The 22,604-nt window shown below is 37.4% G+C and overlaps 2 protein-coding genes across 4 annotated transcripts; both read left to right on the forward strand.

Moving 5' to 3' along the window:
* Window positions 1–1,069: 1,069 nt before the first annotated feature.
* On the forward strand, window positions 1,070–8,492 carry LOC107585026 (cytoplasmic protein NCK1-like). Its single transcript, XM_016271842.1, has 3 exons — window positions 1,070–1,149; window positions 6,083–6,792; window positions 7,713–8,492. The coding sequence occupies exons 1-3, from the start codon at window positions 1,116–1,118 to the stop codon at window positions 7,905–7,907; spliced, it is 939 nt and encodes a 312-aa protein (XP_016127328.1). The 5' UTR covers window positions 1,070–1,115; the 3' UTR covers window positions 7,908–8,492.
* A 1,587-nt stretch (window positions 8,493–10,079) lies between these two features.
* On the forward strand, window positions 10,080–21,828 carry hltf (helicase-like transcription factor). Of its 3 annotated transcripts, none has more exons than XM_016271784.1 (26): window positions 10,080–10,308; window positions 10,501–10,632; window positions 10,802–10,956; window positions 11,205–11,210; window positions 11,341–11,507; window positions 11,609–11,742; window positions 11,816–11,898; window positions 12,290–12,361; window positions 12,457–12,648; window positions 12,732–12,806; window positions 12,937–12,979; window positions 13,117–13,221; window positions 13,736–13,783; window positions 13,896–13,991; window positions 14,075–14,166; window positions 14,271–14,414; window positions 15,923–16,061; window positions 16,229–16,364; window positions 16,451–16,630; window positions 16,707–16,819; window positions 16,986–17,167; window positions 17,256–17,375; window positions 19,505–19,617; window positions 19,720–19,900; window positions 20,042–20,122; window positions 21,526–21,828. In XM_016271784.1, exons 2-26 carry the CDS (start codon window positions 10,548–10,550, stop codon window positions 21,670–21,672), a joined length of 2,889 nt encoding a protein of 962 aa, XP_016127270.1. In that variant the 5' UTR covers window positions 10,080–10,308; window positions 10,501–10,547; the 3' UTR covers window positions 21,673–21,828. The 3 variants fall into 3 exon arrangements, with proteins under 3 accessions (XP_016127270.1, XP_016127279.1, XP_016127281.1); XM_016271793.1 differs by having other exon boundaries at window positions 10,546–10,632; XM_016271795.1 differs by lacking the exon at window positions 11,205–11,210.
* The last annotated feature ends 776 nt before the right edge of the window (window positions 21,829–22,604 follow it).

Here is a 22,604-nt window from a genome sequence, read left to right on the forward strand (position 1 = left end):
ACTATGAGGATGTAAGGTGCATTTTTTATTTTCCTTTTTTTATTTTCTGTAAGGCTGTTTTGGAAAAATGTGTATCGTTAAAAAAGTGTTTGTTCAACAGTCCTTCACGGTTCTCAAATCTGAATAATTGAGCATAATTACAAGTATGCTGATTAGGACTTTCACTGTTTGTATCACTCATTTTGTCCGTGTTGTGGGTTTCAAAAAAAATATTTTAGTGTTATTTATGCAGTTTTAATTAATATTTTGAATTAGCTTTTATTTTTATTTTATTTGAATTATTCGTTTTTTTGTTTAATTTTTAAAGGGATTTTGTCATTTATATTACTACTACTACTATTATTATTATTATTATTATTTATTCTTATATATATATATATATATATATATATTTTTTTTTTTTTCAGTTTTAGTTTTAGTTTTAGCTCACTTTTAGTTTTCATTTCTCCCCAGTTAATCATTTTAGTGTTTCAACTTAAACTTACATTGTGACCTATTTTGGGGCCACCAGCTTAGAACCACACATTTACCTTTAATATTTATCATTACGAAATATAAGTCCTATAACTGTAACTGCTCCTGCATCTGAACTGCCAGTGACACCAAGTTCATTACCTTGACATTCATGTACTGACAGAAAATTATACCTTGAATGCAGAAGAAGTCAATATAAAAATATAGAATATAAATATAGAATATGCATTAATGTTCATTCATACAGTTTTACTGTTTACAGACACTTTTATCCAAAGTGCCTAAATTCATCAAAAAGCCAACAATATTATAGGTTTAATAGAAAGCTAGACTAGAGGTGAAATACAAAGAAGAGAAACTAGAAACTAGTCTGTTAACTTATAATAGTGATATACAAAGTTGCCTTGAGTTTCCACAGAAGACCCTGTGGGTGTTTGAGGCCCAGCCAGCCACTACAGAGTCTACAGAAAGGACCCCTTGACTACCATTGGCTGAGGATAGTCATGTGTGTGGGGTGGAGAGTCGCTCTGTCAATAACTGGACTTTCAGGAAGTTCTCATGGAATAGCTGCTGCTCTGTTACAGAGAGAGAAAGAGAGAGTGGTAGTGTGTGAGAGTGGGGGGCTGCTCGCAGAGCTGGGAATGGATATGGCCAACCTTTTCAAACACTTCTTCCGTGAGTACATATTTATCATCTTTTCCATTGAAGGACTAAAATAACACTTTTGCTTACAACAGTTGTTGCCTTTATTCTGTATGCAAGTACTTTTGACATACTAACTTAAATCTCTGAAGAAAGAACTGTATCTGTGACTGTGAGCTTCTTTATACTGGATGTGATTTGTAAGTTATACTTGTGTTTTCAGCCCATTGTAAAGACTGTTGTGGTTATTTTGCCATCTATGATCAGCTGAAAGTGGGCAGATAAGGGTTCCAAAGACTGTATGTGCACAGTAACGGAAAAAATCCTGTCTTTTTCAGTTTGGTATTATTCAGTAAATTTTTACATTAAAAATATGAAAAAGTTATTTAGAGTTTAAGTGCATAATGATATGTTTTTGGTGACTTATGTCGTAAACCTGGATGAGTCACTCATATAATTTCATATGCACAATGACATACATTTTACAGGGCACTTAGGCAACACTCAGGTACTTCAAATACTTTCTTTTTTCTATAAAATTGGCCATAAGAGAGGGAGGAAATAGCCCCAGGCCCTTCGGGCTAGCTTGGACACTCTTAAAAAAACTAAAATCAAAGCAGAAACCCGTACAGGCCCCCTTCAACCTCCTCTACTGTCAACTTGAGCTGCTCTGTGAAGGCGGCCGGAAGCTCTCTAATTCAACGCAGATTTCTAGCACAGGAAAACAGAAGGATGTGAGGCAATGAATAATTGAGGCCTTTGACTCTGGGTTTCTTTCTTTGTGGGGTGTCGTGACTTGGCAGAGTGAAGCAGCGGATCTTGGAGGACAAAAGAACAGTAGCAACGGGACAGAACACTTCAACAAATGAGACTCCTTATTTGCGTTCGCTTGTTTTGTTTGCTCACTTTTGAATAGCCAAACTTGAAAATTCAAGAGAAGAGGGGAAAAATTGCAGGCTGCTCTGATGATGGCCTCCTGCCAGCTCTCCATGTCTGCCTTTCTCTCTCTCTGTGTGCATTAGTATGCCGTGGAAGTTCAGAGAGGCTATTGTATACCAAACGGGGGCGTGACCGATTCCAGCACAAAGGGAAAATGTCTCAAGTTTTACTTGTGTAATATTGCATTCGAAAATCTGTTGCGGAAAATTAGCCACAAAACCAAATATATCGTTGGTTGAAATGAGACAAGAAAAGGACAGAGGTCAAAAGTGAATAGAAACGCATGCTGAAGTTTATTAGGGTTTGTATTCATGTAGATGCATGTGTTGCGTCACTCTGAGAATTAACGGCGCTACCTTTGCTGACAGTTCTTGGACGCTACATCTGTTTGTGAAGAGGCTATTTTTCTTATGATGTCATTGGTGGAGTGAGCTCAGTCCGAACAGAAATAAAGGCGGGGGGATTTGGCTGTGTTCGCTCGGTTCCTGTCGTGGATATGAAAATGCAGCTTGCCACGGGTCACATTACATTGATAATCACACTCAGCTTTTTCGAAACCTGGGCTGAGCGAGAGATCTCATTCAATATTGAGGGCAGATGACAACAAAATTAGGTCGATTCAAAATTTAGAGTTATGTTTCTTTGGAAAAATTGGAAAATGCAAACTTGTGTGAGGCGTATGCAAACTCGGTTACAAACCTTATATTCACTGCATCTCTGTTCGGCTTTTGAGTTGAAGTCCACTCCAAGACTTTATTACCATCCCAATGCTGTTCCTGGCATCTTTTCGTATAGAACTTTGTGTTGCCAAGGTTTTTACTTTAGGATGAATTGTGCCTTATCTCTGCTTTTGAATGTTTTTCCGCATGTGGAAAACTGGGAAAGTGACTGGAAAGCTGAGCTGCCGTTATTCTGGCTGTCAGAGGAAATGAAACAAAAGCAGACAGGACACAGTGCCTCAAGCTTCGTCCTTGAGTCACGTCATGAAGACAGTTAAGATCTGTGTGGATCCTGCTTTCATTACCCTTGCCTGGAATTTCCATTGAAATAAAATTTTTGGCTTTTCCACACATCCTCATGATGGTTTTACCTCTCGAATTGGTTGCGTCACGGATGACCATGATAGTGATTTATCACAGACAACTTGTTTCTCTCCAGTTTTATGCTTGTGACTTTTGCATGGTCGCTTGGAATACCTTGGCTGGTGCGGACGAGTTTGGAAAGTTTAATTTTGATGGAGCAGATGAGCTCTGTAATTCCACACATATGAATGAGTTAACTGGATCACGAGGCTCTTTTACATTTCAACACTCTGTCCCACTTTTTTCTGCTGGTGTTTATTTTACAGGAAGCTTCTCTATCACTCTTCTGCGTTTTCTTCCTGTTGATGTTCATGGATGCAAAAAATAGATTTCCTTTTCATTTGGAGAAGGCGGTTCCTTTTTTTTACCATTTCTTGGACATTCTTTTGAGTTAACTGTGTTTTATAGACAGTATAAACAACTCTAACTACCCATGTATGGATCTCTGTTTGAAGGCAATGATGAATAAGTTGATGAAAAAGTGTATAGGTGTGGTATACCAATAATGTATTGTGTTATTTACATACACCAACTATATATCAGCAGAAAGTAGGGATGCACGATATATCGGCCACCATATCGGTATCGGCCCATATCGGCTCATTTTTTCTGTTATCGGTATCGGCCTGATAAGAAAATTTGGCCGATATCTTAAAGCCGATAAATAATGCATTATTTCCTTATTCAAAAGTTTGTAATCACTATGAGAATTAAAAAAATTAAAATAAAAAAAGGAATGCCCAATTTACATATACAAGCAGCATATGCTAAGACTATTCAAAAAGTTATGACAATATTAAAAGTAATATTTAAAAAATAATAATCATGCATCTGTTAACCAAAATGCCATTGATTTAACTGGCCAGTTTTTTATTTATTGTTTGAAATAACAGTATTATATTTTATACATTTTACATACATTTTAAAGTTCAGTTTAAATTTCTAAACATGTAAAATATAATTTAAAATGTATACATTTATAAATTCTACTTTAATTGTAAAAATTATGGTAACACTTTAATATAAGGACAAATTCTCACAATTAATAGTTGCTTATTAGCATGCATACTAGCATATTGACTGTTTGTTAGTACATATAAAGCACATATTCTGTACATGACCATATTTTACATTCTAATCCTACCCAATACCTAAACTTAACAACTACCTTACTAACTATTAATAAGCATCACATTAGGAGTTTATTGAGGCAAGAGTCATAGTTAATGGTTTATTAACAGTGAGAATGGGACCTTCTAAAATAAAGTGCGACCAAAATTATATGTTATAAACTGATCAAAACTGATGTTTCATTACCAAATCACTAAATTGGAATTTCAGGGTGTGTTTTTCATGACTTGATTTAGTAGTCATGTAAAACAATTTATGCAAGAGGGTAAACCTGTCAAACATGGATGGCATGTCAATTTGTCAGTGTTTACTGGAAAGTCATGAAGACACAGGATGATAGTTGGTCTAAATGATTTGTCTGTAGCACATAAATTATTAGGGGTTTGGCTGTCAGCTGGTCAGTGACTGTGTAACCGGAACACTGTTATTGAACCAGTTTACCAAAAATGGGACCGAGAAAAGTAATGATTCTATAGAATATATTTGGATGATTTTTATTTTTCTTCTTATAAAGGAAGGACATATACAGTTGATCAAAGGTGACAGCAAACACATTAATACATTTGCAAAAGATTTCTATTTTAAATAAATGCTATTTTCTAGTCATCAAGAATACTGATAAAAATGAATCATGGTGAATCGATTAGAACAATTAGGCAGCACTGTTTTCAACATTGATAATAATATCAATGCTTCTTGAGCAAATCAGCATAGAATGATTTCTGAAAGATCATGTGACACTGAAGACTGCTGAAAATTCTGCTTAGCCACCACTGGAATAATAGATAGAAAACTGTTATAGTTATAAACTGATCAAAACTGATGTTTCATTACCAAATCACTAAATTGGAATTTCAGGGTGTATTTTTCCTGACTTGATTTAGTAGTCACGTAAAACAATTTATGCAAGAGGGTAAACCTGTCAAACATGGATGGCATGTCAATTTGTCAGTGTTTACTGGAAAGTCATGAAGACACAGGATGATAGTTGGTCTAAATGATTTGTCTGTAGCACATAAATTATTAGGGGTTTAGCTGTCAGCTGGTCAGTGACTGTGTAACCAGAACACTGTTATTGAACCAGTTTACTAAAAGTGGGACCGAGAAAAGTAATGATTCTATAGAATATATTTGGATGATTTTTCTTTTTCTTCTTATAAAGGAAGGACATATACAGTTGATCAAAGGTGACAGCAAACACATTAATACATTTGCAAAAGATTTCTATTTTAAATAAATGCTATTTTCTAGTCATCAAGAATACTGATAAAAATGAATCATGGTGAATCGATTAGAACAATTAGGCAGCACTGTTTTCAACATTGATAATAATATCAATGCTTCTTGAGCAAATCAGCATAGAATGATTTCTGAAAGATCATGTGACACTGAAGACTGCTGAAAATTCTGCTTAGCCACCACTGGAATAATAGATAGAAAACTGTTATATTAAACTGTAATGATATTTCACAGAATTACTCTATTTTTGATTAAATAGATGCAACCTTGTTGAGCTTCTTTTATAACCATTAAAATAGCTTACTGACCCCACACTTTTAAATGATTGTTTGTTACTTTTAGGAGCTTCGGGTTCATTTTCAATGGAAAATATATCAGGATTTGTCTTGTTTGGGGATTAATTAAGGTATCGTATAAGTGTAACCTTGACAATTTCACATTATAAAGCTAAATTATGTTTGTAAGGGTAAAGTAAGACTATGCTAATTTGTGAGTATTAATGTTTCTTATTAGCACATTTGCCCTATAAGAAACATCATTGTCCAAATGCTCATATTACATAACACTTTTTGCAGGGATCGGGAAGGTGAAGCAGAAAGGCTGTATGCGAGATTTGCCCTCCAGCGCAGAGAAATACGACTGCGATGAGCAACTGTATGACCTCAATCTGCCTGCGCTGGTGAAGTTTAACTACACCGCAGAGCAGGGCGATGAACTGTCTTTGGTGAAGGGCACAAGGGTCATCGTCATGGAGAAGTGCAGCGACGGTTGGTGGCGAGGAACCTATAATGGCCATTCTGGATGGTTTCCCTCCAATTATGTCACAGAGGATGTGGACGGGACAATGAGGGCTGACTCCATGAGTTCTCTTAAAGATAGACTGGCCTCTGTGGGGCAAAATAACAATGGCTCTCAGGTTCTGCAGACTGTACAGGCGCTTTATCATTTTAGCTCCGGCAATGCCGAGGAGCTGAATTTCAACAAGGATGAACTTATGGATGTGCTAGAGAAACCTGAGAACGATCCTGAATGGTGGAAGTGTAGAAAGGAAAATGGGCAAGTGGGTTTAGTGCCCAAGAACTATGTTACAGTTGTACAGAAAACACATAGAGAACTGGGGATTTCAGGACCACCTACTACAAACTATGACATTAAGCCTTCTATGGATGGAACGTTTGGAGGAAAACCATGGTACTATGGCAAATTGACACGACATCAGGCTGAGATGGTATTGAACCAGAAGGGAGTGGATGGAGACTTCCTCATCAGAGATAGCGAGTCTACGGTAATTCAATTTAATTTAATTTAAACTAACAAAACAATTATTTTATTTAATTGCCTATAACCATATAACCAGATTCTGGTGGTATTTAGTTCACAAAAAATACATACAAATTTACTCAACTTTAGGACATCAAAAACGTAGATGAGTTTGTTTGTTCATCAGATTTGTAGAAATTAAGCTTTACGTCACATTTTCACCAATAGATTGTCTGCAGTGAATGGGTGCCGTCAGAATAAGAGTCCAAAAATCTGATAAAAACATCATAATAATCCACAACCTAACTCCAGTCTATCAATTAACGTCTTGTGAAATGAAAAGCTGCATGTTTATAACAGACAAAATAGCTAAAATATGAGTCCTCTGTCCATAATATTGCTTTCTCCTGTGAATAATTGTTTCGTCTGAATCAGGAGAGAAATATGCACAGATCAAGCAGCATTTACAAGTGAAAACAGTGCCATTCTAAACAAATAAGTTTTGATTTTGATGTGAGAGGACAACAGGGTATGGAACAATGCACAGAAGGAAGCATTGTTATGGATAATGGACTCATATTTTTTTTCCAGAAGTAACAGTTTAAAGTTAAAACACATTAATGATGGATTTGTTTCTTACAAACATGCAGCTTTTCACTTCACAAGATGCTGTTTGGACTCTCATTCTGACGGCACCCATTCACAGAGGATCCATTGAGCAAGTGATGTAATGCTAAATGTCTCCAAATCTGTCCCAATGAAGAACCAACCTCATCTACATCTTGGATGGCCTGAGGGTGAATAATTTTGAGTAAATTTTCATTTTTGGGTGAACTATTCCTTTAAGTATAATTTTCAACGTATAATTAGACTGTGCAGAAAGTCACAAACATTTTCGTTTGTGCTTTTTGGTGAACACAACTTTTTTTACTTTTTACTTTCCAGCCAAACGACTTCTCCATCTCTCTGAAGGCGGTGTACAAGAACAAACATTTCAAGGTGCAGCTAAAAGATGGACTCTACTGCATTGGTCAGCGCAAGTTCGGCTCCATTGAGGATTTGGTGGAACATTACAAAAAGGCTCCCATATTTACCAGTGAACGTGGAGATAAACTGTACCTGATTAAAGCATTAACCTGAGCCTATTAAGAGCTACAGACTCTGCAACATTTAACCCTATCTGCAACAACATGAAACTAAGTTGACTGTGCATTGGGATAGTGTGAAAACTCCTTTGATTAAATGTTTAAATGTAAATGTTAGTGGTTTTACAAATACATACAGTGAAGATGTGTTTGCTTCAGCATTGCTCCAATTTAGGATATTCAGCAAATAGAAATGCAAACTCTAGTATATATCAGGATGATAAGCTATAATAAGCTGTAATTGTACAGCTGCTCCAGTGCAGCAGTCCAAAAATCATTTTCTTGCTAGCCCTTTGCATGTACTTTATGTTCATACTGTAGGCTTATTGTGATTGTTTTGAAGTGGTAAAAGTGTTAAGATGCTTAAAGTGGAGAATGCATCATTCTAAATTAAATATCACCGCAATTTCAACCTTTCGTGACTTTTCTTGTTGTTCTTTTGCAAGTGCCAAAACTTTCCTTACAATCTACACTGAACTTTGACAGAGACTATACTGTCAGAGCTGAATCTTTGTTAATTTTCTTGCTTAACTACTAATTTGCAATTGTACCAACTTGTATACTGTGAATGATGTTTCCTTCCACAATGTTAGTTTAACATTGTTTAGTTTTCTTTTACTTTAACACTTCTTGATAAATGTAACTTTTAATAATAAATAAAGTATTATACATACTAGTTTGCCTTTTTATTAAATGCATTTACTGTAGAGATACTCTGCATCACACATTTTTTTAATCAACATATATATCTATAAGATGTGTGAAGTGACGTGTGGCCAAGTATGGTGACCCATACTCGGAATTAGTGCTCTGCATTTACCCATCCAAAGTGCACACACACAGCAGTGAACACACACAAACCGTGAACACACACCAGGAGCAGTGGGCAGCCATTTATGCTGCGGCGCCCGGGGAGCAGTTGGGGTTCGGTGCCTTGTACCAACTTGTATACTGTGAATGATGTTTCCTTCCACAATGAACTTTTAGTTTTCTTTTACTTTAACACTTCTTGATAAATGTAACTTTTAATAATAAATAAAGTATTATACATACTAGTTTGCCTTTTTATTAAATGCATTTACTGTAGAGATACTCTGCATCACACATTTTTTTAATCAACATATTTATCTATAAGATATAGGCTATACCACAAAACATCCAAAGAAACAAGTTTTATTGTTAATTTTTATAGACCCTGAACATCAATCAAGACACAAGAGGAATTGAATGGTAGAAAGAAATAAAAGGATGTACAACTAAAACAATTTAATTAAAGCATTTAATAAGATCTGTAGCCCACTTACAATTTAGAGATAATTCCTTACTGAATCTTTACTGGTTTCAAATTGATTGATTTCTTCATGAAAAAGTCTTGTGTTTATGAACCTGAGACAAAAGGGGGTACTGCAGCACCTCAGCACCCCAATACTTCCTGGATCCTTGACATCACACAAATCAAAAGATTATACTTAACCAACTAAGAAAATGAAATGTTACACACATTTTAAAAAAAATGTACAGTTACCAACACACTATATGCAGGCCCTTACAATCATCCAATAAGCAAGCCAGCATAGGCCTACATAACCAAAACAATGCATTATTGTAATCCATTGCACATGACACTTGTAAGGATAAAATTCAACCTAAATTAGAATTCAGATACTAAAATGGAGTCAGATTGAGTTAAACCTAAATTGAATAACTCTGCGCGCTGAAAAGACCGAACACGCAAGAAACCTTCATTCACCACTGGATACCTTGGATACCTTCGTTGGGCCAGGTGCGCGGACCTTACACACTAGTAATGTAATGCTGGAACCGGGCCTGAGTAGGGAATTATAAATCACCCAAAAGGAGTCGTATTTTAGCTGAAAGCAATTCAGTCCAAAAAAAATGGATTTGTTTACTACAAACACACAGCTTTTCACTTCACAAGACTGGAGTTATGGATTTTTGGGTGTGACGTATTCCTTTAATTCGTTGTTGGCTCTGTCTCTTGTTGTGAGAAACTGGGGAAACTGAGCTGATTTAAAGAATTTAGCTTCAAGATAACTGTCTTTATGTTTGTTATGTTTTATTATTATTATTATTATTATATTTTCTTTTTTTAGTAAGGGTATAATTCTGGTCCCCACTCCAACACAGTAGGTGGTGATAATGCGCCTTACTGTTGACGCCACCCGCCAAAAAACTGAGGAAGAAGAAATAAGCAGTTTCAAAACACTCGCGCCGCGGACAGACGACACCTATACTTGTAATTAAGATTCGACATAGCCTATGAACTACAATAAACCCGTATAGCACTGTACTATTAATCGCTCATGTAGCATTTGGATTTAGGTCAGTTTGCAAAACTAGAGCACATTTTTATCGTAGTGGAGTCTATTCGGGAGGTGAGTGTGGCCTGCAGCTAAACAGTTGAACTTAATCCGTCTTCGCTTGTTATGACCAGAGTTCATTCTAGTTGAATTAAGCGGTTTACTATTAACTACTATTTATGTTACAATTATGTGACATTTTATATAACTAAACGTCCTGACTCTGTTTCATTATACATTCGAACGGGGCTTTGTTTTTCTGGTTAGGACAAAGTGGCACAGTGAAGGTTCGTGTTTGTGTTTTAATCGCAGCCATGCAGTCATCAAACAAATCAACAAACATCAATCCCCGCACTGCTGCTCCTCCTCACAACCCCTCCACCTCGTCGCCACGATACGGTAGAACCAAACAACAGCTGTCAAATTCATTTGTGAAATGAATAATATTTTTGATGTTCCCATCCCTAGTCAACTATAGTCCAAAGCAAAAGCTGCTACACTCTAGTACTCTACTGAATTGATGTCACCTCTAAAATGACTTCTAATTCCTGCTGTCATCCATCATCAGCCTTCATAGATTTCCTGGATGTGGGCGGCACAATGACCATATCCCAAGAAATAGCTAATTTAACAGAGGATTCAGGGCAGGATCTACCGGAGGAGAATGTTCAGATTGGATCAATTCAAGGCACAGTTGTTGGTCTGCGCTACTACACGGGAACGGTAGGAACACACACACACCCACACACCCACCCACCGATAGATAGATAGAAAGAAGCTGAACTGATTTCACTCATCAGAAAAAAAAATAAGCATTTTCCACACAGCTACATGTCTTGGATCAGGTTTGTTTAATGAAAATTTACAAGACTGCAGTATTATTATGTATTGCAGATCAACATGTGCTATTAACTCATTTCTCCCTCCATCTCTACATGCTTAATTCTTCTGGCGTACTTATCACCTGACAGGAACAGGTGATCTGCACACCTGTCCCACCGCACAGTGTATATTGCCCTCTATCGGTTAAAGTCAAACTGAATAATTCTATCATTGATTTAATCTCATTTGATAACCAGAATATTGTTTGACCGTGACGTTTTGTAGGTCAATAGAGGAGAGATGGTGTCCTTGGTGAGGCAGCCGCAGAATCCCTATGACCGAAATGCAGTGATGGTGGCCAATGTGTATGGAAGTCAGGTGGGGCACATCAAGAAAGAGCTGGCAGCCCCGATGGCTTACATTATGGACAACAATTTGGCCAGGGTGGAAGGGTACAGTAGTTTCTCAGTCTTTTCTACAGATTTGTTGGGTATGTTGTTTTTATTGCAAATTCATTGCAGCAGATTACTTTTGTGTTTGATCTCCCTAATAGGGTTGTGCCCTATGGAGAGACAAATAAATTTTCAATGCCTGTAAACCTCACCTTCTGGGGCAAAGAGGAGAACCGAGACGCTGTGCATAATCAGATAAGACGCCATGGTTTCAAACTTGGCACTGAGTTCAAAGGTTCACTCATTTGTTTATTTGCTGCTTAATGTTCTTTGGTGAACACATAATAATTGATATTTTATTATCTTAGGGTACACAACACAAACATCTTTGGGTAGAGATCTGCTTGGTTTGTCTTCAAAAATGTCTGCCATTCCTTTGACTGTAGAAGAGGTAAATGTCATGCTGTGACAGATGTTAGTTGTAAGATGTCAAGATAAATTATTGTTCGTTGTCTGGTATGCCTTTGTATGGTAAAATCTAGATCAGAGGTTGTCAGCCTTTTTTTTTTTTTTGTCTACGCTGGACCCAAAATAGTCCCAAAAATCATGCAAAAATTTTAATAATATTTAATGTAGTATGTATCATTTTCTTTTTCCTTGCATAATTTTGTGTTATTGGATACCATAATTAGTTGCATTTAACATTGTTTTTCCATGCCGTTTGTGACCAAACAGAGCTGCAACACACCAGTTGAGAACCACCAATCTATATGTTTATGAAGCTTTTTGTATAATTTTAATGTACTGGCTAGTAAAACTTGATTTTTGTTACATCACATCAGCTGAAGAATGCCTTTGACAAGCTATTTGATGATTTAATGGAGGATAAAACCAGAGAAATGGAGCCAGCAGAGGTCAGAGCACAGAGAGAACACGCAGCTGTTTTTTTTACTGTCAGTCTCCTCCATCAGTCAGTTACAGATGTCTCTGTTAATGTCTGTCCGTACAGGCGGTGTGCACTTCCCTGCTCCCACATCAAAAGCAGGCGCTCTCGTGGATGACCTCTCGTGAGAACAGCAACGATCTGCCCCCGTTCTGGGAGGAGAAGAGTGGCCTCTACTTTAACGTTCTCACTAACTTTGCTGTAAAGGAAAGGCCAGAGAAAGTGCTAGGTGGGATTTTGGCTGATGACATGGGGCTGGTGAGATGAACTTAGATTGGATGTTGTTCTTTTAGTGCTCAGTAAGCCCTACTAGTGCTCAGAACATTTCTACTGTGTTTTAGGGCAAAACCCTCACCACTATTGCCTTGATAGTCTCTAATTTCCACAATGGGAAACCTCTACCACTGGAACAAAGTGTAAGATCCAGAAGTATTTCTTAAACAAATAAAGCGTAGAATTCAAGTTTTGAAATAATGGATTATTAGGACCTTGAATGTCCTGAAGCAAGAGTTTAATTATTAATATATCAAAAATATCACTTTTCAGGAAGGATCATCTTCAACTTGCAAAATGAAATCAACCTCAAAAGGTAAAAAATGTAAATCTATTAAACTGCAGTCCCTTCTGAAGTGAAAACTTTAAAAAATATGTATTATTTTATTTAATAAGTCACGATGTGTTGCAGAACACTAACCCATACAATCGTTATGTTATTTATTTGTGTAGACCATGAAGAATCTTATGAACCAGTCAGTTCATCCCATTTAAAAAGACTGCATGCTGATGGTGTCAGTGCTGACACCATTGAGGAAGATGTACCTCAGAAGAAAGGTTGGTTTCTATTTTGAATCTAGATGCAATGTACACTACTGTTTGGGGTTGGCAAGATTTTTAAATATTTTTAAAAGAAGTATCTTATGCTTAAAAATGCTGCATTTATTTAATCAAAATACAATAAAAACAGTAGTATTGTGAAATATTATTGCAATTTAAAATAACTCTTTTCTTATGTAATATATTTTCAAATGTAATTAATTCTTCTGATGGAAAAGCTGAATTTTCAGCAGAAATCATTCTAATATGTTGATTTGGTGCTCAAGAAACATTTATTATTATCAATGTTAAAAACAGTTGCTGCTTAATTTGTTTTTGTTATTGTGGAAACCATGATCATTTTATTCCAGGATCCTTTTTTGAAAAGTTTTAAACCAAAAAATAACTGATCCCAAACTTTTGAACAGTAGTGTAAGTAGTGTTTGCATTTTTGCTTTACATAAAAATGCAAAAATTATATTAATATTCATCAATCTGATGATTGTATCATGCTTCTTTGTGTTTCTTACAGCAAAAACCACAAAGAAAACTGTTAAAAAGCCTGCCAGCACCAAGAAAGGTACCCTTACTTCCTGTCTTTTAATTTCTCAGGTAAACTGAAAGGCAGACTTTCCTAATAGTGTAAGATATACTTTCAGTCACCGCTAACATTCCCGTTCTCTCCTTCCCAGGAGTGGTTTTGCTGGATGATGTGGACTTTGCTGCCGCTCTGGAGTGCAGTTCCTCACAGGTTGGGCCTGCAAAAAAGAGTGCGAAGAAGCGTTCTGGTGGGTGTAACTTTGACCATTTCTTCAGTTTGTTCATTACCGTATGAGAGAATTTGACAGGAATCCATCTCTGTGGGTTGTAGGCACTGGTAAGGTCCCATCTGGAGGCAGTGGGGGCTCAGGGGCCAGAGCCACTTTGATTGTATGTCCTCTGTCTGTCCTTAGCAACTGGCTGGTGAGTGTATAAAATCTGCTCATAAAACAGCAGTTTCTTGAAGCATTTCATTAACAAAAAAAAGTAACACACATTGCTCTCGTTCATACTTCATATCCATCCAGGACCAGTTTGAGCAACATATCCGAGCTGATGTCACATTAAAGGTGTATCTGTACTATGGTGCAGAGCGTATCCGATCTGTCAAACTTCTGTCTGAGCAAGATGTGGTTCTCACAACATACAATGTGCTTTCATCAGATTTTGGGGTGAGTGGATTTAAAACACGGTCTCATGCTGTTTTTGCTGCTACAGAATACAGAAATCGGCAATGAATTGCCTGCGATTTTGAACGCGATTTTGTGTAGCTTGTCAGTGATCTACGGCTCTGTGTAGTAAATGCCGCTCCATCTGAAAGCAAGTGCTGGAGATTTACTACTAATCACCAGAAGCGGCTTTACTGACGAGATTCGCATTAAAATCGCATTGGATATTTTGCCCAGCCCTACAGAGTACTATCTGTACTAAGTTAGATGCTATTTGCACTTGTATATATAGAGCTAGATGCTATTTATACTTAGTGAAAATAGTGGCAGATACTGTGTATTGTAGTACATTATGAAATAGTATGCAATAATACCATATTCAGTGTGTATTTAATAAAACTATAAATTGATGCTGGCCTATTGGGATCTTAATTTGTCCCTATCCCTGAAGCCCACCCTTACTCCTACCCCTAACCATAATGGACCTTCTGATCAGTAAAAGTGTCCTCAAACATCCAGAAAGAGAGCAACATTTTTGAGCACAGTAAAAATATGAGCCAAATGCATCACGGCCAATATGCAGACCATCCTATCAACACGAGGACATCACATCCAGCCTGTTAAATACCTTTCCCCCCCTTTATTAAATCGGAGTGTCTATTTAGACCGAGTTCAAATAGCCCGCCTTGTTAGCAGAGGCTATTTACACTAACTCTGCCCACCAACAACACTACAAAAGATGACCATCAAACAACAGCTCCAGTGGCATAGGTGATAAAATGCATTCTGTAGCCGTTTAGATGTGATCGACCCGAGTTCGAATCTGCCTTTTGCCGAACGTTTATTTCTCATTTTTCAAATCTCATATCACATCGTAAAGACATTTATTTTAAATAAAAATGAAGGAAATAATTGAAAAGTTGAAAATAAAGTATCAGGTAGGGTAGGTGTAGGGAGGGCTTTATTGTCCCAATAAGGTGGCATCCATTTAAAAATGTGAATTAAAATGATAATTTACACTCAAATCATTATTGCATACGGTTTTATAATGCACTACAATACTGAGGTGCAGATAATTGGCACTATTTGCAATAAGTAGTATATATAGCAGAATATCCTGCTATTTTAACATAATGTAAATAGTATCTATAGCTATTTGCACTTAGTGTAAATAGCATATCGCTAAAAAATACTTCTATTTTCACTTAGTGTAAATAGCATCTAATCTACACTTGGGGACAAGGAAGAAGATTGGGATTGGAAAAAGTTGGATTCGAACTTGGGTCGGTTGCGTTAAAAGCCAAATCCACTGTCTGTACTCTTCACAACACTGTCCCAGTTACTGGCTTCATTTCTTCTGTAATTTTTGGTAAAACTAGACAATGGTTGGTGGAGTTTGTGTAAATAGCTTTCTCCAACAAGACAGGCTATTTGCTCTTAGTGTAAATAGACACTCTGTTAAAGCTTTGGCTAGATGGTGAAATAAAAAAAGTATTTTTAACCCACTGTAGAACAAAGCCAACAGTCCTCTGCACAAAGTGAACTGGCTGAGAGTAGTGCTGGACGAGGGTCACGTCATCAGAAACCCTAACGCTCTTCAGAGCAAAGCTGTACTGGAGCTGCAGTCAGAGCGCAGGTGGATCCTGTCTGGTACGTTAATATAAAAGCTTACATGATTACTGTCACAGTCTCAGTCCTGGATTATTTCTTAATTTCTGTGATGTTTTGCCTTTAAATACTACCAAAAGGAAGGATTATTTATCGTAATACCCATGAAGTTCATCTTGATGCCAATCACGTGAATTTTTTACCTTCAGGAACCCCCATTCAGAATTCCCTGAAGGATCTCTACATGTTGATGTCCTTCTTGAAGCTGAAGCCTTTCGATGTGAAGGAGTGGTGGAGCAGAATCATTCAGAGACCTGTGACCATGGGCGACAGAGTTGGGCTCAAGTATGTTAACAACAGCTGTGTCCCAAATCACATCCTTTCATTCATGCAATGAATTTTTTTACCATATACTGTAAATGTGTTTTCAGGAACTTGCAAGTGCTGGTAAAGGGCATCACATTGAGGCGCACTAAGAACAGTAAAGTGGCTGGGCGCATGTTGGTGCAGTTACCTGAACGGAGAGTGTTTGTGCAGCATGTGACTCTCTCTGAGGACGAGAGGGAGGAGTACGAACAGGTCAGGAAGGAGGGCAGGAAGGTCATTGGCAGGTGGGCTCACTTTTGCCTACTTTGAAGAGCATCAGTATTACATAAAGGACAAAAAACAGAAACAATGTATTTACAGTTATTTCGAAGAGGGAACCATCATGACAAACTATGCTGATGTGCTGGCCATCCTGGTTCGTCTGAGGCAGTACTGCTGTCACCCCGGTCTTGTGGGCAAATACACAGGGGCAGGTATAAATTAGAGATGAAACAGTTGCTGAATACATTAATATAATTCTATTACATGAAATTATGATTAAATACAGATACATTCTATGCTTTAACCACTACAGCAGCAGCTCCTCAATCAGTTGTATTGTGTGTCTTTGGGGGGAAAAATGTTTTGGATGTGTGTTAGATGATCCTGGGACCCCTAGTGAGCTGCGGGAGCGTCTCATCAATAAGATCACATTGGTGCTGAACTCTGGCTCAGATGAGGAGTGCGCCATCTGTCTAGACTCCCTTCGTCAGCCTGTCATCACCTACTGCGCTCATGTGTACTGCAGGCCCTGCATCTGTGAGGTCATCCGATCGGAGAAGGTCAGCATTGTTTCAGTATCTCAGAGTTTCCCTGAAGACTCCTTATATGTATAGTCGTTTCTGGATATTATTTGTTCCTGTCTCACAGGAGCAGGCCAGATGTCCCCTGTGTCGTGCTCAGATCAAGACCAAAGAGCTGGTGGAGTATCCTGGAGAAGAAATGCAGGCTGGAGCAGCCACTGGGGAGAACTGGCGGTCAAGTTCCAAAGTAACTTTAACATTTACTGATATTATGCATGTTTTTTTCCACCATGTGACTGTTACGGGTGGGTCATTCTGGGATCGGATAAAACTCAGACATTTATGTTGCAGAAGATTTCTATTTAAAATAAATGTTGTTCTTTTGAACAGTTTATCAAAGAATCACGAAAAAATGTATCACATTCTCCACAAAACTATTAATCAGAACAATTGTTTTCAACGTTGATAAGAAATGTTTCTCAAGCACCAAATCAGCAAATGAACATGATTTCTGAAGGATTGTGTGACATATATACAGGTATGTGTGTATATACACGTGTGTGTGTGTATATATATATATATATATATATATATATATACACACACACACACACACACACGGTGTTGGGGAAAGTTACTTTTAAAAGTATTGCATTACTATATTGCGTTACTCCCTAAAAAAAAGTATCTAATTACTTTACTATTTATGGAAAGTAATGTGTTACATTACTTTTGAGTTACTTTTTAAAATCTGGGCAGGGCTTGCTTGTTTTTAATATAAAAAAACTTATTTTACAAATGTAAAAGCCCTTTCACAACAAAAGTGAAATGAATACGCTTAAAGGTGCAATTGTTATTGTAGTACATTTTTTGTTATGCTGGCTGAAAGTCTCTTCACATCCCGATAGCAATCATTAAGTTAAGTGGTCTAAATGTATTTATCTATATTTATATATTCTGTGGAAGGCGTAGGACCAAGAAATGTTCATCCAATCAAAACGCTCGGTCCAAGCATTTTAATTGGCTTTCCTACCTGCCTGTCAACGTATGTATTAGCATACCTCTGAGCATCCGGTTCATGCAGACAGAATATGTCATCAGCGCGTTCACGCACGCTGTGCAGACAGAGCGAGAATGGCAGACAAACATCAACAACCCGATCTTCTTCCTGGTATTGTAGTACTTTTAAAGTTTTCTCACCAGTGAATGACACATGATGTAGCCCAGCGGTTCCCAATTCCAGTCCCTACACAGTGTTCGTTGCTCCCTACTCCCTGAGCAGGGAAATTCGTTGAAATTTACTTCACTTCGGGAACATTCATTCACGGATTTTCGCTGTGCAGCGTCTTCACACACAGACTAAACTTACTAGAGAAGTGTGACATAATAGACCTCTGTAAATAAATACTATATATTAAATAGCGAGGACTGAAATTGGGAACCGCTGATGTAGCCTATTGTAGTAATGTTGTCTCTGGTATTCTGGTCTGTGAGCGTATGTGCGTTCAGGGGGCGTGGCTTTGGATGGCGATTGCAGGGAGGGTGGGACGTTTGCTTTCAGTGCTATCAGGCTAAAGTTAGCATTTTCCAAGATCTCCTATTGCACCTTTAAGGCTGAAGGAAATTTAAATTCATGTCTGTACAGTAGAGGGGCACAGCTCAAACAAATTGCATGAAGAATATGACACAGGAGAAGAAAGTTCAACACTATTCAGCAATAACAAAAATGAAAGACAAATTGCTTAGTATGGTTGAATTGGATCATCGAAGGTCAGTAGCAGAGACATTGGTTAATAAAAGGAGATTAAATACATGAATGATATTAGTCTTATTTAACATTTAATTATTGTAGGTTTGTATAATATTTTGAGTTTGCATTTGACTGTTTTTATTCATTTTGAGGAATACTGAATCTGTTTTTGTGCAGGTTAGATGAGTAAATAGATGTTCATATTTAGTCTAGAACTACAGTAGCATCATGTTCACACAGCGCACGCAACACCTCTGCACTTACTCCCATTTCTCTCAACATGGCAACACGAGAGCTGTCAGTCAATACATGGGAAACAAGTAACTGGTGTTACTTAGATATTTCCTTCTAAATTAAAAAGTAATGCATTACTTTACTAGTTACTTTTAAAAAGTAATCCGATTACATAACTTGCTTTATATGTAATGCCTTACCCACAGCACTGTGTATATATACAGTATAGGAAAACAAACAAAAACTGTGGGAAGTGGTTTCAGAGCAATCCAAAAAAAGATGTATGAGATGGGTAAACATTGACACTTTTTTTTAGTTTCTTGAGGCTAAAGAGATTTTAGTTTTGGTCATTATGAATAGCCATATTCAGTAATTTGCATTTCATTATGCAGGTGGATGCTTTGATGAGCAACCTGTTGAAGCTCCGTAATGAAGACCCCACTGTGAAGAGTCTTGTGGTTTCTCAGTTTACCAGGTTTATGGATCTTATAGAGGTTCCCTTGAGGTAGTTTTCATTGCTGAGGCTACTATAAACTACAGACTGTACTACATACTGAAAGAAGTAGCCATTAGTGGCCCAGTGTGCTGACACTGCTGCTGTCTGCAGGGAATATGGATTCTCTTTCACACGACTGGATGGCTCTATGGCTCAGAAGACCAGAGCAAAGGCCATTCAAGATTTTCAAGACTCCTCTCCAGGAAGTCCCACCATCATGTTACTGTCACTCAAAGCTGGAGGGGTTGGGATTAATCTGACCGCTGCTTCCCACGTCTTCATGATGGATCCAGTGAGTGAAATTCTCCCAGGATGGTGTCTGCCGCAAGGTGGCGGTAATGTCATTGATTGTGTGTGTGCATTCATCTGTAATGGGGAATGAATTGACTCTTTGTATTTGTGTTTTTTTTTTTTTTGTCTTCTATTTGTTCAGGCCTGGAATCCTGCAGCAGAAGATCAGTGTGTTGACAGATGTCATAGACTGGGCCAGAGCAGAGATGTGGTGATCACTAAGGTACAGTATTTGATTTATGCCATGGCAGGCGCGCAGAGGAATGATAGCGGCTGATCCCAACGGCTATTATTACACGCTTTGCATTTTTCTCTGTGATAAAAGACAGTGCCAACAAATGTAACAGAACATAATATTAATGGCTTCCTTATTAATTAATGACTATAACTCTTAACATTGAGGGTGCGTTCATTCCTTTCATACAGGTTCCAAATCTGTATGACTTTTGTGTTCCACTGAAGAAAATCAGTCATACAGGTTTGGAACAACATGTGGGTGAGTAATTGATGACCATTTTCATATTTGGGGTGAATCTTACCCTTAAGAACTAGTTAAACAGTCGTATTAAAGGGACGGTTCAGTGGTGGTTTACTTCTGCTTTTGGTAACCATTAACTTTATTGTCAAAAGAGACATTTCTCAAAATATCTGTGGTGTTCTGAAGTGATGACAGGATTTTTCAGTTATATACGATTCAAAATGAACCAAGAACCATTTATTACGTTTGTGAGACCTCAGTGTAACTGTCATTAAACCAATAACTAACTGAAATTCATTAGTGTTTTCATCTAAAGTTGTAAGTTTAACTTGTGTGGAAAATTTGAATATCGGATAAAACATTTGCACTGTTTTCATCCTGTGTTCAAACAAAATCGTCACAAGTTACTAATAGTTTTAATAAAATATTAGTACAAGGCACATTCACAACAGTTCTGTTGTAAATAAATGCTATTGTAATAAAAACTCATATTGTCTAGTACAGTGGTTCCCAATCCTGGTCCTGGAGAACCCCCAACACTGCATGTTTTTGGTGTCTCTCTTATCTGACACTCACATTTGAGGTCTTGGGAGCCTTCACTAATGAGTTGAATCAGGTGTTTAAATAGGGAGACATCTAAAATGTGCAGTGTTGGGGGTTCTCCGGGACCAGGATTGGGAACCACTGAGGCCCAACTGTAAGGTAGAATTGACTGAAAGAACTTTCAAACTGTCACTCAGTTTTAGAAATATTCAGTCACACTTTATTTTAATGTCCAATTCTCGTTATTAACAAACCATTAACTATTAAACTCCTAATTTGCTTTTTAATAATAGTTAGTAAGGTAGTTGAGTTTAGGTATTGGCTGGGAGTAGGAATGCAGAATATGGGTTTGTCTCTTTAGAAGCACTAATAAACAGCCAATATGTTAATAATAGGCATGCTAATAAGCAACTAGTTAATTGTGAGAATTGGTTCGTATACTAAACATTACCGAATATTCTCACAAGAGTGAAATTTACTTTGGCACAATACCATTTTTAGACTGACAGCATCAAATTATGTACTGTATTGTTTGAGTAGTGGTTGGCCTTTCAAGACCGGAAGTTTGCAATTGATGACTCTTTCCTCTCTGTGGCTGCATTTAGTTTATTGTGAAAGACTCAGTGGAGGAGAACATGGTGAAGATTCAGAAGAAGAAGCAGGAGCTTGTGGACAAGGCTTTCGGAGTGAAAAAGCCACAGGACCTAAAACAGGCTCGGATGGAGGAGATCCGAGCCCTCATGGAGATTTAGATTTATTAAGATAACTTTGCTGTCCGTTCATTTCAGAGTAATTGCTTTAATAATGACAGCACCTTTTTTTTCTTTTTTCAACTCATGTACACAATATCCGTTTAATCTCAAATGGTTGTTCTGATTATTTTCATTACAATAAACACCATGTGGTCATTGTTGGTTCATGGAAGATTTAACTGGTTCTAACGACAGTAAATTAGGACTCGTATCACTAGTGCTTTATTTCAGATGTTGCAGGTGAGCGTAAAGTTACAGAGAGGTTACAAACTAGTTATGAACAGCTACAGCTTTAACAGTATTACCAGCAGAGGTGTAGCAAAACCCTTGTGGTTTATTCCTGGTACAGGGAGGGACTGCCCAGTAGGCAAGAGCGGAGTGATCTTGGTTCACACAATAAGTTGCTGATGTGTATCAGAGCCAGTATTAACAATGAAAGCGAGTTGGCAGCACACAGTGTCTTGTAAACACAATATCTTTGCAAAGGCGATCATTAGATGATGAATGTGGAGTGGTGTACAGTATAGTTGATCCGGGACCAGGATTGGGAACCACTGAGGCCCAACTGTAAGGTAGAATTGACTGAAAGAACTTTCAAACTGTCACTCAGTTTTAGAAATATTCAGTCACACTTTATTTTAATGTCCAATTCTCGTTATTAACAAACCATTAACTATTAAACTCCTAATTTGCTTTTTAATAATAGTTAGTAAGGTAGTTGAGTTTAGGTATTGGCTGGGAGTAGGAATGCAGAATATGGGTTTGTCTCTTTAGAAGCACTAATAAACAGCCAATATGTTAATAATAGGCATGCTAATAAGCAACTAGTTAATTGTGAGAATTGGTTCGTATACTAAACATTACCGAATATTCTCACAAGAGTGAAATTTACTTTGGCACAATACCATTTTTAGACTGACAGCATCAAATTA

This window comes from Sinocyclocheilus grahami, unplaced genomic scaffold, assembly GCF_001515645.1.
Source record: "Sinocyclocheilus grahami isolate Dianchi unplaced genomic scaffold, SAMN03320097.WGS_v1.1 scaffold5.1, whole genome shotgun sequence".
Classification (NCBI taxonomy): Eukaryota; Metazoa; Chordata; class Actinopteri; order Cypriniformes; family Cyprinidae; genus Sinocyclocheilus; species Sinocyclocheilus grahami.